Genomic DNA, 17,351 nt, shown 5'->3' with positions numbered 1-17,351 from the left:
GAGGATCACTTGAGCCTAGGAGGTTGAGGCTGCAGTGAGGCATGTTCCTGCCACTTGTATTCCAGCCTGGGTGACAGAGCAAGACCCTGTCTCAAAAGTAATGATAAATAAATAACCAACCCTGCCTCAAAAGTAATAAATAAGTAAATAAACAAACCAATAAATATGGCATATACAGAGCTGCATTTGTTCATCCAGTTTGTATTGGATGGTCCTTTTCCATTCAGCCTCTTCCCACTCCTGCCTGCCTTCCATTATTTCTAGCAAAAGAGTTACATGGCGCCTGAGAGGGTAATGGGATACCAAAGACTGTGCAAATGTGGCTAGAAGTCTTTTTTTTTTCTTTTTTTGTTTTTTGAGACGGAGTTTTGCTCTTGTTGCCCAGGCTGGAGTGCAATGGCACAATCTCGGCTCACTGCAACCTCTACCTCCCAAGTTCAAGCGATTCTCCTGCCTCAGCCTCCTGAGTAGCTGGGATTACAGGCATGTGCAATCTGCCTGTCTTATTTTGTATTTTTAGTAGAGACAGCGTTTCTGCATGTTGGTCAGGCTGGTCTCGAACTCCTGACCTCAGGTGATCTGCTCACCTCAGCCTCCCAAAGTACTGGCATTACAGTCATGATCCACAACACCTGGCTGTGGCTAGAAGTCTTAATCTGTATATCCAGGATATAAAAGCTACTTAAATATTAAAAATCACCTAGAAATTCTGATGGTATTCTTTCTGAAAATATGTATGGTTATAAACAATGTAAATAAAAATATCTCCCTAATAACATTGCTAGAATGTATAATAGTACCTAGCATCATAAAGCAGCCTCATAGAAATTTTTTGCCATGCCTTTTAGGAAGCCAGCAGATTTGCACTTTCTCGTAATGTCACTCTAAATACCTAAGAGTCTAAAAATAACTTTCTCTCATGTATCTATGCTCTGAATATGTGTCTCAGGGAAAACTTAATGTAGGTTTCAGGTAGGCCCTTCTCATATGAAATGCTACTCTTGAGTGAAGTTAAATTATAAATTGAAACATAATGTTTCCCATAAAATGGTATAATAGTTGTAGTCAAACAGTAATAAAGAAATAATTTTTTTAAAATTTAATTGTCAAGAGTATTGTTTAAAAGGCAGAAACCTTCCAGTGGATTGGGTAGAGGAAAAGGAAATTTGGCAAAAGGAAAAACCACACGACATTCTCTGTTTCTGTAAAATGAGGCCTAAGAACTAAGGTGGGGTGCTGGGTAAGAAGAAAGCCTTATAAATAGTAACTTTAAAGAATAGGGCCCAAGATCCTAACCCTTAGGATTACAGCCCTTGACTCTCTTATGGGCCACATGGTCATTCTGTATAAAAATGGCCATGGTCTGGAATGGAGAATGGATGTTGCCTTGCTTCCTGGAAGTATAGGGACTCTAGAATGAGTAACTTAGTAAAATTGCCCAACCTAAGTATTTGATGATGGAGAGATACCTCTAAGCTCCCAAACAGGGAAATTCTTGCCCTCCTCTCCTGTGAAGATCCCTGTTTTGCCTGGGGGAGGAAGAGGGAATTGTCAGAATACAATTTCAGGAATTTTAGGAGCTGTGCTTTGGTTGATCTGCTGCTGAGGTAGAGATAATCAAAGTCTCTGTGGAGGGCAAAAGGATCAGATAAGAAAGAAGTCACTCCTCATAGACTGAGAAATCTGAAACCTTAGGAATTCCTGCTGATGAATTTTATTCCCTTCTAGTCTAAGAAACCTTTCTTTCTTCCTAGCAAGAGACATATAGAATAAATCACTAACAGCGCAAACAATATTTGAGATAAATGCAATTGTCTGATAGTTTCCTAGGAGTTCTGCAGAGGCACGTGATGACTGCAGACAGCTGAGTCTGTATTTTAATTCAGTGGAATATATTCAAACTCCTCTGGGAGCTCTAACATGTTGTCTGTAGCCAAGGTTTCAATGCTACAGTAATAGTTTTGTGCGGGTTCTTCAGAAATTAAGCCATTTCTTCAAAATTTCTGTTTAGTACAAACAGTAAGCCCAGGTCAAAAATGTTCACCAAGACATTAGCAAACTCTAATGGAGGTTTGGTTTTCCAGGCATTCAGAACACAGTTTCTAAACATGATTGAGAAAAATTACCTTGGATGTATGGAGCATCATTGAACAATGACCTTTCGGGTTGACTAAGAATGCTGAAGCCCCAGAGGAATCTTGAGCAATTTTTTGTTGTTGTTGCCTGAAGGAACCAAAGAATAAAAATGTAGTGGGAATATTTGGAAAGGGGATGATTTTTCAAGCTTGTAAAAAATGAAGACCAGCCACCAGAAGAAAATGCTTTTATGTGAATTCAAAGAGAAATGTTTTTTAATTTTAAGTAAAATTTAGGTCCTCAGACTTCTTAGCTTTTCTATAAATTGGCTTTTGGTTATCCACATTAAGCCCTTTATTTGCTCCTATTTAATATAGGAACAAATGGTGAAATAAAGAGGAAAATGGGTCCATTCTATGAGAATGTATGTGCAGTGGAAGCATTTCTTCTTTTCGTTTTCTGTATAAAAATATTTACTCGCACTGTATATACTAAGTAGTTTAATCACGGCAAGTGTCTAATGACCTTTTTTTTTTTTTCCAGCTGACTCAGGTGTGGACACCTTGGCAGTGTTTATGGCCAGCAGCGGAACTACAGACGTCACAAATCGGAACAGCCCAGCCACACCACCAAACACCCTTAACCTCCGTTCCTCCCACAATGAACTGTTGAACGCTGAAATAAAACACACAGAAACCAAGAACAGCACACCTCCCAAATGCAGGAAAAAATATGCACTAACTAACATCCAGGCGGCCATGGGCCTCTCAGATCCAGCTGCACAGCCCCTGCTGGGAAATGGCTCTGCCAACATCAAGCTGGTGAAAAATGGGGAGAACCAGCTCCGGAAGGCTGCAGAACAAGGGCAGCAGGACCCCAACAAAAACCTGAGCCCCACTGCAGTCATCAACATAACTTCTGAGAAGTTAGAGGGTAAAGAGCCCCACCCACAGGATTCCTCGGGCTGTGAGATTTTACCCTCCCAGCCCAGGAGAACTAAGAGCTTCCTAAATTACTATGCAGATCTGGAAACCTCAGCCAGAGAACTAGAGCAGAACCGAGGCAACCACCATGGGATTGCGGAAGAGAAATCCCAGCCAGACCAGGGCCAGGCCTCCACCATCATTGGGAATGGTGATTTGCTGCTGCAGAAATCAAACAAACCCCAGTCCAGCCCTGAAGACGGCCAAGTAGCCACGGTGTCATCCAGCCCAGAGACCAAGAAGGATCATCCGAAAACAGGGGCCAAAACCGACTGTGCACTGCACCGGATCCAGAACCTGGCACCAAGCGATGAGGAGTCCAGCTGGACAACGTTGTCCCAAGACAGTGCCTCACCCAGCTCCCCGGATGAAACAGGTACCCCTGGGGAAGGCATAGCCTCAGCTGGCACTTTCTTTTGGTCTTTTCAACTATTGGTGGAGTAAATCTCTAGACTGACCAAAAATGTCCATTTATATGCAGAGAGGAACGTAAGCCTCTTGTGGTAAAATTGGGCAGTTTATTTGCAAAATATTATTTCATTCCTCAACCATATCTTAGGTTAGTTTCATTTTGGATCGTACATAAAGCTGTTTGTTCTGGGAAGCATTTTTGTAAAATAAACAGGTCCTTGGTGTTAAGTACAGTAAAATATCATCTGTTTAGAAATTACACTTCCAGTGCATAGGTAGACCATTTCTCTATGCTATCTAGAAATACTGGGTTTTGGTAAGCAAAATAATAAACAAAGTTGTGGGGGAAAGGATATAACCCAATTAAGAGAACTATTTTAAAGTCCTCGAAAGAACTTACTTATGGTGAAGCTCATAAAAAGTTAAAACATTAGCCATCTGTTCATTAAAGGCATTTCTCTTTTTGACATTTACTGAGGAGTATTTTACTAGCCTTAAGTAATATTTAAAAGTGGGAAAATAGTATTTCTTGAAAAATATATTCAGAAGTTTAGGCTTTTAACTAGTCTAATTGAGACCAGTCTTTCTGGACTTTTGTATATATTTGTAATATTTTGGATTTCTTGGAGGTGTTAAAATGGTGACAGCTACTTTAAATATCATTTTCTCGTAGCTCCCACTATACTGATCGTAAGATTGAAAAATTTGGAGAACTTTATTGTATCTGAATTCAGCGTAAACAAGCACTCAGAAAGGCTAATTTTTTAAAAAGTAGTCCAGCAGTTCCCCTAATGGGTCCCAGGGCTGTATTAATATAGATATAACAAAGAAAACAGAACCACCATGGAAGGAAATCACATTTTTACAACCTATAAGGTAGATAAATTACAAGGACTAAAGATAAGGAAAAGAGGAGTTAAGACATTAACTTGTTTAAGAAGAAAAAAAAGTAGCGTTTCTGAAGTGCCCTTTAAAATCCCAGTACTTTCAGTGATGCATACTGTTGTGGGATATGGCAGTAGGGAGGTTGAGATGAGGCCATTTCATCTCATAACTGTCTGGCCCTGCACATTACTGGAATCATAATTATGTTCAGTAATGTCCCTGAGTTCACAGCTCTCTATACTTTTTACCCATTTCGAGAATTTGTATTCAGCAGCTGATGGACATTGTCACCTGCTAGAGTTTGAATCTATTAATACATGAAAGACTGATTGCACATCTTCCAGCCAAGCTCTACCTCCTGTGTTCATCGTTTACTGACACCTTGCTGTCTCCCTCTGGTCATGGCACCCTTTCTGCTGCTCTTCCTGGCATAGCCGGTTCTGTTGTAGTTAAATTTTAAACTAACCTAAAGTTTTGTTCAGGCACGGTGGCTCATGCCTGTAATCCCAGCACTTTGGGAGGCTGAGGCAGGAGGATCACTTGAGCCCACAAGTTCAAGACCAGCAAGACCCCATCTCTCACCCTCCAAAAAAAGTAGTTGAGCATGGTGGACGGTGGCATGTGCCTGTAGTTCCAACTACTTAGGAGACTGAGGCAGGAGGATCACTTGACACCAGGAGTTCGAGGCTGCAGTGAACCATGATTATGCCATTGCACTCTAGCCTGGGTGATAGAGCGAGACTCTGTCTCAAAAAACATAAATATATTTTTAAGTGAATAATTAAGCTATCTCTGCCCTTCACCCTAGCCCCCTTTCCCAGTGATGACCATTAGCTTATATTTTTATTTCCTCTCAGAAAATATTTGAGTCATATATCCGCATATTAATAATAAATTTTAAGGCCGGTGTGGTGGCTCGTGCCTGTAATCCCAGCACTTTGGAAGGCCAAGGGGGAGAGATGGCCTGAGCTCAGGAGTTTGAGACCAGCCTGGGAAACATGGTGAAACCCCTTCTCTACTAAGACATAAAAAATTAGCCAGGCATGGTGGCGGGTGCCTGTAGTCCCAGCTACTCTGGAGGCTGAGGCACGAGAATTGCTTGAACACAGGAGGCGAAAGTTGAAGTGAGCCAAGATCCCGCCACTGCACTCTAGCCTGGGTGACAGGCGAGACTCCATCTCAAAAAAATAAAAATTAGGCCAGGTGCAGTGGATCACCAGGTCAGGAGTTCAAGACCACCCTGACCAATATGGTGAAACCCTGTCTCTACTAAAAATACAAAAATTAAGTGGATGTGGTGGTGTGTGCCTGTAGTCTCAGGAGGCTGAGGCAGGAGAATTGCTTGACCCCGGGAGGTAGAGGTTGCAGTGAACCGAGATGTGCCACTGCACTCCAGCCTGGGTAACAGAGCAAGGCTCTGTCTTAAAAAAAAAAAAAAACTAAAAAATAAAATAAAATAAATTAAAATTTAAAAAATAATAAATTTTAAAATTTAGCCAAATTTTGTGATGATGTTTTTAGAATCTCTATGTTTTAGAGATAATATACTAATATAAAATACTAATCTATGTCATAGTATGACATATATAATACAGTATAATCCATACTGATAGAAACAATATTGTGTATGGGATTTTCTCCAAAATAATTGGGATTAGAAGGATAAAAAAAGAAACAAAATTGCCCATAAGCTGCTGATTGTTCAAGCTGCATTATGGGTATGTGCAGATTCATTAGATCTCTAATTTTGTATGTTTAAAATTTGCCACAATAGTTAAAACCAGGAAAAAGTTATTCTAATTAGATTTTTTTATGAATGCTTTGCTTTTTTTCAGGTAAGAACATATTTTGTAGATCCATCCATTTTTCTACTTATGTCTTTTTAAGTATTATGTATGCTATTCCACTATATACAAGTTCCATGATTTATTTAGCAAGTTCTCTGCTGATGAGTATTTAGGTATTTTTCTGTCCATAGCCCCTTGGCTTACTGAGTGCTGGTGTGGGTAAGGGCCTGTGGAGAGGGCACAGTTGAAGTATGCACTCCACTCTACCTACTGGGACTCTTGAAATGCTCCTGTAACTCCCTCTTTCCAGGAAGACTTTCAGGGGTCCCTCTGCTGTGACACTTACTACTCATTTGCTCAGTGTCCTGACATTACTTGCTGTTGGGTTTCCACAAAACATCTTACAGTGCTTGGTCTGTGATGTGAACTGGATTAGTTTTTTGACATGTTAAGAAGATATGCTCAGTTTTCTCTCAAAAGTTGGTTTTGACAGGATGATGGTGGCCCTTGGTAAGTTGCTAAGGATAGATGTTTCAAATCAAATATGCTCAAAAGAATGTATTAGCTGTGAATGAAAAGCAATGAGATTGTGTTTTTAAAAAATATACTAGAAGCCAAACCTGTGCCAGCCTTGAAAATGTTCACTTTGGGATCTCTGCATCTACTTCAGCGTGTTACAGTGTCTCAATATTAATCGTCATAATTTTGGGAGTCCTCTTTTGGAATTGCCTCAGAGTCTGCTGTGGATCCCCATGAAATGAAATCTCTTTGCTTATAATCACACTTCAGGTTTCAGGTAATATGTAGATTAGTGAATGAAATAAAATAAGCAGTTTTTGTTTCACTTGTAATGATAAAGTTAGTGTTTATTATGTATGTTTTATATAGTATATATATGTGTATGTGTATATGTATAAAATTAACACAAATACTAACAGTTGAAAGAAAAGAGAAAACGAGAGCAAATATTTTGTGACGTCTTAGTATGCCATGCCATAGTACATATATAAAAAGTGTATATTTGCCTGTTGACTTGCTGCGTGTTAAGTACATACTCATCACAGTGGTGTGTGTTTTATGACTAAATCATGATGCAGTTATCTTTGGATCATAGACTGCACTTTGGGGAGCCTAGAAAAATAGACTCATTTCTTCCTCGGGGGCATCCTTTCCAAGTTAGAATGCTATTTATACAATAAAATGCAATGGCTAACCCAGAGACTGACTACTTTCTATTTTCCTTTACTACTGAATCGCTCCCTCCAGCTGTTTAGTAACTTCTTTTTGTACAATCAGTCATGTATACAATATGTGGCTGCCCTTTTCCTCCTCTGTAGTCTGTCCTTTAAGAAAACAAGAGGCTGTTTGAAAAAGGAAAAGCATCTGTGAAATGACTATTTTCATAGGAGTTAAGAAAAGTAGTGCCTTGGCCCTGATTCTAAAAGAAAGGGTTGTATCTTGCTACTGCAGAGTGAGAACTTGGAATCTAGTTAGAGTTTTTTTCAGAGATGCAGTTCCCTCAGTGGCCCCAGGTAAGCATGATGGCTCAGATAAATAAATACCTGTTGGTCATACTGTATACAGTCTCTCTGTTCATCACTTGGTGTTTCATGTTTGCTCTATGAAAACGTTGAAAAGATGCATCATTTTGAACCTTCCTGGCTACAGGTTTTGGTGGTACCAACATGTAATTTTATGTTTAGTTTGGGGTTTAACAAAATTGAAGACACAGAGTATGAAACTAGATGGATCTTGTGTAGTAACTGTTTCAAATTAGATTCATTGCTAAAGTGTACAAAAGCAGAATTATACGCAGAGAAAACCAAGTCCAGATGGTGTGGCAATGGGCCTCATGATCCATTAACTTGTCATTAAGAGCATAGGCTTTAGAGTGAGCTTCCTGAGTTCAAATCCCAGCTCTGCTACATCTAGGCAGTTCTCATAGCCTCTCGTCTATAAAACGGGGATAATAAGAGTGTTTTGGCATAGACCTGCTGTGAAGATTAAGTGAGAGCATTTTAGGCCGGGCGCGGTGCCTCATGCCTGTAATCCCAGCACTTTGGGAGGCTGAGGTGGGCGGATCACAGGGTCAGGAGATCGAGACCATCCTGGCTAACACGGTGAAACCCCATCTCTACTAAAAATACAAAAAACTAGCAGGGCGAGGTGGCGGGCGCCTGTAGTCCCAGCTACTTGGGAGACTGAGGCAGGAGAATGGTGTGAACCTGGGAGGCAGAGCTTGCAGTGAGTCGAGATCATGCCACTGCACTTCAGCCTGGGCCACAGAGCAAGACTTTCTCTCAAAAAAAAAAAAAAAAATAGCATCTTCAAAGAGCTTTTAGAGCAGTATCTGGCATATAGCAAGCACTTAATGAATATTGGTGATTATTATATTAGAGATCATCAGTATCGGTACAGTGGTGGGATATAAAAGTTTGCTTTTCTCTTAATTATGAATAACCTATATTTTGGACTCTGAGTTAAGACTTTCTGGACCTTAAGAGCAAGGGTTGGTTCATCGTCATCTTTGTATTTTCAATACCTAGAATATGGCAAGTGAGCTTAATAAATAATGACTAATTGAATGAAAATGGGAGCCATCTACATATCACAAAATGAACTTGATGTGTTGAATAAGACACTTGATGTTATATCTTAGTCAATGCCTGGTTTTGGTGTTGGCTACATATTTTATAATGATCTGTTGGTGAAGCTGAATAACCCAAGTTACTCGGGAAGGCACACAGAGATTCTGTGGGTTTACCATGTGCCAGATCCTGTTGGTGGTACTTTCTCACTCTCAGGTGGCCATGCTGAGACTTGAACCTCGGTCTTCCGACACAGCATCCAGTGTTTTACCACAGAGGCTAAATATATCTGATTTAGTCTGGTTCAACTGGAGGCACATAGTAGTATCTTGAGAATCCAGAAAGTAGAAAATTATATTTTAGGGGATCTTTCCATTCCTCTATGCAATTGAGGTTTAGATCAAATGCCACCTCCACTGTGAAACCTTTCTAGACCCTCTGAACTGTATAAAGTCCTTTCTCTGTATTCTCAAAGAAATGTTTCTAAGTTTCTGCTGTCATGTTTATCTTAGTGGCTTTCTACATCACTCATAAGTTTCCATTTAGACTTAGAGCTCTATGAAAGCAGCGGCCAGGTCTTCATTATGTGTATATGTGAACTTCTTCACATGGTATGTGGCACATAGTAAAAGGCTCCATAAAGTTACTCATTTGCTGGTTGGATGGATAGATTTGTGATCATTAATGCATGCTGTCTGATGTTTGCTACATCAGTATACCTGTAGAAATAGAAAAAGTAAGAATAATTTGTATAAAATAATTGTTTAAAAGACTTGGATAGGGTGATTCTTATTTATATTCTAGGCTCCTGGGAAGGATGAAGAATTGGGGCCAGTAAATCAGTCTACCACAAACATTCTTTTATTTGAGTCTGTAAGTCTATATGTTAGAAGGGTCAGTGCCAAGGAAAAGGGCCATTTTGGTTTCAGTTGACTTCACACTTTGCCTTGAATTGAGATTGATCCATAGTTGTCATAGATTGTTTTCTGTTGTTATAATGAAATACCTGAGACTGGATAATTTATAATGAAGAGAAATATATTTAGGTCACAGTTCTGGAGGCAGGAAAGTCTAAGAGCATGACACCAGCATCTGGTGAGTGCGTTTGCTGCAGAATAACATGGCGAGGATATCACATGGCCAGAGAGAAAGAGAATACATGTCAGCTTAGGTCTCTCTTCCTCTTCTCATAAAGATACCTCTTACCATGGGAGCCCTGCACTGATGACCTTACCTAATCCCAGTTACCTCCCAAAGGTCCCACTTCCAATCATCATATGAATTTGGGGATTAAGTTTCCAACATTACATGAAATATGGGGGACACATTTAGACCATAGCAGTGTTGCTTTAGAGTTTGAATCCTTTGATGACTTCAATTGATTGGTTTCCAGTTTTGAGGCAAAGTGGAACTCTTTTGCATAGTTGATGACAGTGAGAGCCACAAACCTAATTATGTCAACAGAACTGGCAGCACCTCTTTATTTCTGGCTTTAGCTAGCTTAAGAGTGTTAAAGCTTTGGATAAGTCTGTATTTCTCACACTTTTAGAAACCTCTTCTAACTGTTCATTTTATCTCAGATGGCTTTTGGTAATTTTAACTATAAATATTTTTGCCCCTTTTTTCTTACAAATCCTAGGCCCATGGCTGGGTGCAGTGGCTCACACCTGTAATCCCAGCACTTTGGGAGGCTGAGGAGGTTGGATGACTTGAGGTCAGGAGTTTGAGACCACCCTGGCCAACATGGCAAAACCCTCTTTCTACTAAAAATACAGAACATTTAGCTGTCTGTGGGGTGACACGTACCTGTAATCCCCGCTACTCGGGAAGCCGAGGCAAGAGAATCGCTTGAACCCAGGAGGTGGAGGTTGCAGTGAGCCGAGATCACACTGTTGCACTGCAGCCTGTATAACAGAGCGAGACTGCATCTCAAAAAAAAAAAAAAAAAAAATTCCTAAGCCCAGTCTTCAGCTGGTTTGCCGTGCTGAATTAATTTTAATCTTTTAAGGACCTTGAGTGACTCACTAGCCTTCCTGTTATGTCTTCTCAGTAGAGAGTTCCATGATGCGACAGGAAGAATTCAAGAAGGCAGATGTGAGATGTTTCCAAAATAGTTTAGGCATACTGTGTTCTGGGGTAGATGGTGTGTTTTCCAAGTGAGATTTTAGCACTTTAGGGGTAAAATGCATAAAAATATTTTTTATTTTACCCCATGAACTTAAGAAAGAAAAGATTTTGTTCAGTTTTGTGTTTTTGGAAAGTTCTATGCAGAAATATATGTTCCGGTGAATAAAGTAGTTTTGGGTTGCCTTCCATTATAAAGTATCATATGAGGTACTTCAGGGGACGGAAAGGTGAGTACACTGAGATGAGTGGCAGCCAGAGTCTGACAATGGTTAATGAGCACAAGACAGCAGATATATTCAAGGTGGAACCAGGGGAGGCCTGTGAGAGGCTTGAGTGCTATGAAAAGGAAGAAACGTCAGTCAGTTGGGATGTGGATGTTCGGACACTTGAAGTTATCTGTGCTGGAGATTGAATAGACTTTCAGTGATGGAGATCTGGGGAGAGCATTGTCCCTCAGAGCTGTTGAAAAGTAAAGAATCTTTTTCTTTTTTAAAAATTAACCACTAAAGAAGTTTATGATTGTTTTTTCTCTCTTATCTCTACTGATATTTTGAAAATACCAATTTTAGTTCTTAGTTTGGCAAGTTGTTTAGCTTCTGGGGAGAGGGTCCAGTGGACAGTGGCAGCTTAGGGAGCACCTGGATGTATGCCTCTAGGAGTCCTGTGTGAAGCCTCCCAGAAGTGCCAGGTGATGCTCTCACACCTTGGAGGAAGGCATGCAGCCACCAAGATTGTGAGGGAGTGGCTCAGTGGGATCAGAGACAAAAACACTACTGGACACTTTCAGAAATTTTCTGGTCAAATTTCATCATGAGCTATTTGCCCAGATTAGTTTTCTTTACCAAAAACAAAAACAAGCAAACAAAAAAAAACCCTTAAGTTGGCTGGGCATGGTGGCTCATGCCTGTAATCCCAGCACTTTGGGAGACACAGGCAGGCAGATCGTGAGATCAAAAGATTGAGACCATCTTGGCCAACATGGTGAAACCCTGTCTCTACTAAAAATACAAAAATTAGCTGGGCGTGGTGGCATGTGCCTGTAATCCCAGCTACTCAGGAGGCTGAGGCAGGAGAATCACTTGAACCCAGGAGATGGAGGTTGCAGTGAGCTGAGATCGCCCCACTGCACTCCAGCCTGGGCAATAGAGTGAGACTCCATGTCAAAAAAAAAAAAAAAAAAAGAAACCCTTAAGGTAATAAAAGGGGCTACAGAAATACTCAGATAGCAAACTTGAACAGCTCTACATCCGTGGAGAATTGAAATGCATCTGTAACTTTACCATGATTTTTCACTGACTAGTATTGTTCATATAAGTTAACAGTGGTTCAAGAATTTGTGAATTTGTTCATCATGACTTTGTTGATGTTCATTAGTTTGTTTATTCATTCTTTCATTTGTTACTTCATATATAACTTCATATATATATACACATGCCATTTTTTTTTTTTTTTTTTTGAGACAAGAGTCTCACTCTCTCACCCAGGCTGGAGTGCAGTGGCATGATCGCAGCTCATAGCAAGCTCTGCCTCCTGGGTTCACGTCATTCTCCTGCCTCAGCCTCCCGAGTAGCTGGGACTACAGGCGCCCACCACATCTGGCTAATTTTTTTGTATTTTTAGTAGAGATGGAGTTTCACTGTGTTAGCCAGAGCCAGGATGGTCTCGATCTCCTGACCTTGTGATCCACCTGCCTCAGGCTTCCAAAGTGCTGGGATTACAGGCGTGAACCATCACGCCCAGCCACATGCCAGTCATTTTTAAAAGTCAACTCTGTGTGCTGTGCTAGGTGCCTGAGACATAGAAGTAGATTAAAACCAGTCTGTGATGTCACATAGCTCACATAAAGTTTCCTGTCTCTATGTATGAAGCCCTTACCATATGCAGAGTGCCTGACAAAATGTGTCTTTGTGCTCTTTGCTCCATTTTGCACATTATACCTCAGCAAGTAAGAAAAGATAAAGCCCACTCCAAACCCTGGATAGCCTAAGCAAAGAAGAGGAGGAGATGTTTAAATGGTTTGTTGATTTCTTTTTTTTTTTTTTTTTTTTGAGACGGAGTCTCGCTCTGTCGCCCAGGCTGGAGTGCAGTGGCCGGATCTCAGCTCACTGCAAGCTCCGCCTCCCGGGTTCACGCCATTCTCCTGGCTCAGCCTCCCGAGTAGCTGGGACTACAGGCGCCCGCCACCTCGCCCGGCTAGTTTTTTGTATTTCTTAATAGAGACGGGGTTTCACCGTGTTAGCCAGGATGGTCTCGATCTCCTGACCTCGTGATCCGCCCGTCTCGGCCTCCCAAAGTGCTGGGATTACAGGCTTGAGCCACCGCGCCCGGCCGGTTTGTTGATTTCTTATGGCTGGTGTAACAAATTATCACACACTTGGTGGCTTAAAACAATAGAAATTTGTGGCCCGGCGCAGTGGCTCACACCTGTAATCCCAGCGCTTTGGGAGGCTGAGGCGGGTGGATCATTTGAGGTCAGGAGTTCTAGACCAGTCTGGCCAACATGATGAAACTCTGTCTCTACTGAAAATAATAATAATAATAATAATAATAATAATAATATTATAATAAAAAACAATAGAAATTTGTTCACCTGTCGTTCTGGAGGCCAGAAATCCAAAATCAGTCTGGACGTGGTGGCTTACACCTGTAATTCCAGCCCTTTGGGAGGCCGAGGTGGGCGAATCACCTGAGGTCAGGAGTTCGGGACCAGCCTGGCCAACATGGTGAAACCCTGTCTCTACTAAAAATAAAAAATGAGCTGGGTGTGTTGGCAGGTGCCTGTAATTCCAGCTACTCAGGAGGCTGAGACAGGAGAATTGCTTGACCCCAGGAGGCGGAGGCTGCAGTGAGCTGGGATCATGCCACTGCACTCAGCCTGAGCAACAGAGCAAGAGTCTGTCTCAAAAGAAAAGTCCAAAATCAAAGTGTCATCAGGGTCTCGTTCCCTCTGAAGGCTTTAGGGTAGAATCCTTCCTTGCCTCTTCCAAACTTCCGGTGGCTCCCAGAAATGTGTGACATTCCTTGGCTTGTAGCTGTACCTCTGTTTTCACACTGCCTTCTTCTAGGGACACAAGTCATTGGATTTGGGACCTACCCTAACCTAGTATGACCTCACCTCAATTTAATTAATTACATCTACAAAGACTCGATTTCCCACTAAGTTGATACATGCTGAGGTTCTGGGTAGACCTGAATTTTGGTAGGTATATGGTTCAACCCAGTACAGACATCTTACAGATAATTCCGTAATAGATGCAACATGGAAGAGATGTGAAAGAATGTTTGCAAGAATTATATACAAAATTTTCAAGAAGGAAAGCTCATAGTTGCAGGTCTTGTGAGACTTTAAGTGAGTGGAATATACTGTAAGGGACTTCTAGATAGTTTGGGGTTACCTTTGTTCAAAGTCTTCATTGTAAAGATGAGGAAATTTTGGTGTGGACTGGTGAACCTGAAACTATAACCTCAACTGAGATTGAGAGTAAGTGTGGAAACGGTAGAAAAACATGATAAAAACATGATAAAAAATAAAAGATAAAAAGAGAAAAACATGATGAAGACATGGCAAAGCTTTATGTTTAGCAGTACAGCTCAGTTCTGGAGGGTGGCATGGTTCAGGGGTGCTGACATATGGAAGGCTTTATTCCTTTGATCAAAGCTTAAAAACACAAGACTATCAATAATAGACATGTTTTTCTTATGTTAGTTCAAGAGACATTTATTTCTTAGCAAACATACAGAATTTTCTTAAGGAGCTATGCAGAATATAAAATAAAAGGATATGACTCTGATTTTAGGTCACTGCAAAGGCAATATGATGCCATAAAGCATCAGAGATCACAAACAGCAGCATTGAAGAATGCACAAACTCACGGGCAGATTTTGTTCCATAGACATTGTTATAGAAAATGTTTAATTAGATGCCAGTGCTTAGAAATTGAGATATTTTACATAAAAATAGAGGACCACTCATTCCTCTTGTAAATTCAGAAATCTCACAATGCTGAGCTCAAATACCAAAGAGACAACAGTCAGCAGCAGGACCTTTTAGATGGGTCCTGTCCTCTCCAGCTCAAGGCATTGAGCTTGCGACCGCTTGCTCTCGCCGTCAGTGGACTTAGCCATTGTGTATACATGGAACTGTTACGGTAGAAGAACCAGGCTAATGTTGATCTTGCCTGTTACAGCTGCATACAAGTGTGATGCCATAGTAGCGACATCCTTGGATCTACAGTCTCCTTTTAATCATAGTCATCCTAGTCTCGGTCCCATGCCTTCTGGTAGAATCATAAAGTGTGACATGAACTGTTAAGCAAAATATGCTTGAAATTTCTAAAGACATCTCTAGATGACTTCTCAGAGTCTTCCATCTGTTAATCTGGTTAAGAAGAGGGAAAACATTAGCTTTTCAAAACCTAGGATGTGGGTGGTTCGTAAATTTTGTGCTTAAGTCTGACTCAGTTAATATGCCCAGTTTGCTTTCATAAATGTAGGGGTAGTTACCAGTTACCCTTGTAATTTATGTTTTGTGTTTCCTTATTAGAACCCTTGGGTACAAAACAGTGAAATAAAAGCTTCATGTTCAAACAGATTTGACTGGAAAAATCAAATCATTTGACTATTAGAAAACCATATATGGTTAGCATTCCATGTGGAATGGTCAGAAAGTGAGAGAATGAGATGACCCCAGCCATTGGTTGGTACCTAAGAGGTGAGCTGATGCTTATTGTGTGTAAGCTTTAGTCTTTTTTATTATTATTATTGAGACGAAGTCTCGCTCTTTTGCAGAGGCTGGAATGCAGTGGTACAATCTCGGCTCACTGTAAGCTCCACCTCCCGGGTTCAAGTGATTTTCCTGCCTCAGCCTCCTGAGTAGCTGGAATTACAGGCACACACCACCATGCCCGGCTAATTTCAGTATTTTTAGTAGAGGCAGGGTTTCACCAGGTTGGCCAGGCTGGTCTTGAACTCCTGACCGTAGGTGATCTGCCTGCCTTGGCCTCTCAAAGTGCTGGGATTACAGGTGTGAGCCACTGCGCCCGGCCTGTCTTTTTCTTTAACTTTTCATAGATTTACTCTTGAATGTGATTGAATTTGATCCTCAGAAAAATTCATCCTTAGTATAATTAGACGTTGTTAGTTGATATTTTTCTCCCTGCATGTTACTTGAAGAATTCTTCATATGGAACTACACTGAATTGGTATATCCGGGATATCATAAAGGTAGATCTTTATCCTATAAATGTCTTGTTGGAGAAGCTGATTTTGTGTTGTTTATTACCAGAACACATTTTCTCATATATATAGCGGTGTATGTGATGGTTAAGGTATACAAGATGGCTGGCCCATGAAAGTCTATTGAATCTCTAATAGACATGAAGAGTATTATTAATAGAACCCTTCCCCAAAATGTTGTAGGGGAAAATGTCTCAGTTTCACGTAGAATTGTCAGAAAGTGAGAGTGCAGATAACTGTAACTCCATAAAGGGGCTGATGGGAAGTATACCAAAGGAAGTTCAAGAACAGATGGAGGCCTCTAGGGATACTTCTCAGTAATGGACCAGCTCTGCAGTCCCTGCTTTGCTTTACATTGGGGGACCTTTGACCAACGTTTCCATTCACCCCTTGCTCACTGTGGACAAAGAATTCCACGGCCTGTGCTCTTCTCTTCTCTCTCCAGAACAAGCCTCAGCCTCTTCCAGGATTTCAGAGTGGCTTTCATCTTTTAGTTCATGTCCTGTCTCTCTCTCTGTCTCCTTTTTTTTTTCCTTTGTGTGCTTGGAACAAGGGCCCCAAGTTAGAGAATGGACTCCATGTAAAACACATCAGAGAGAAGCCCTTTCATCTCAGGCTCGTTACATCTTTAATGGAGGATTATTGGATTGGTAATAATCTAGAATGTGATAGGTTAACTTTAATCCATTCACAGAGTTCCTTGCAGTCCATGAATGTCTCTTATGTGCTAGGAACTGAGCTTCATGCTGTGGATGATTTCAAGATTGAGGGACAATATTTCCATCAGGGAATTCGTGGGCTCCTTCTTCAAGATTCAACTCTTAGGACATTTACCACTTTCTGTGGTTTAGGGTCAGACATCCTGCTTGTTCTAGCTTCATCACTTTCTTAACCTCTGAGCTCCAGGTTTCTTAATCTCTAAAATGAGAATAGTAATAGTAGTAATCTGCTTTACAAGATTGTCACATATAGTCCTTGGTACAACAGCTGGACCACAGAAAGCATTTTTTGAAATATTAGCTGTTATTAGAATTACTGCCTTATTTCTGCTAGGAGATGGAAAGTTTCCCAGGATCTAGGCCAGTTTGCCTTTGCTCTTTTTTAAATATTTATTTATTTAGAGACAGGGTCTCACTCTGTCTCCCAGGCTGGTGTGCAGTGACGTAATCAGGGTTCACTGCAGCCTCAGCCTCTCTGGACTCAGGTGATCCCCCTACCTCAGCCTTCTGAGTAACTATGACTACAGGTGCACGCCGTCA

General features: G+C 40.9%; 1 protein-coding gene across 1 annotated transcript in view; it reads left to right on the top strand.

Moving 5' to 3' along the window:
* APBB2 (amyloid beta precursor protein binding family B member 2) overlaps window positions 1-17,351 on the top strand; it is a 411,292-nt gene that overhangs the window by 196,802 nt on the left and 197,139 nt on the right. Inside the window, exon 5 of the mRNA XM_025385333.1 lies at window positions 2,620-3,435. Within this exon, the coding sequence (XP_025241118.1) occupies window positions 2,620-3,435 (816 nt within the window). The remainder of the gene's footprint in view (window positions 1-2,619; window positions 3,436-17,351) is intronic.

The sequence above is a fragment of the Theropithecus gelada genome, chromosome 5 (assembly GCF_003255815.1).
Source record: "Theropithecus gelada isolate Dixy chromosome 5, Tgel_1.0, whole genome shotgun sequence".
NCBI classification, from domain to species: Eukaryota; Metazoa; Chordata; class Mammalia; order Primates; family Cercopithecidae; genus Theropithecus; species Theropithecus gelada.
Note: the sequence above shows the minus strand (reverse complement) of the source record. Positions and strands in the feature narration are given on the sequence as shown.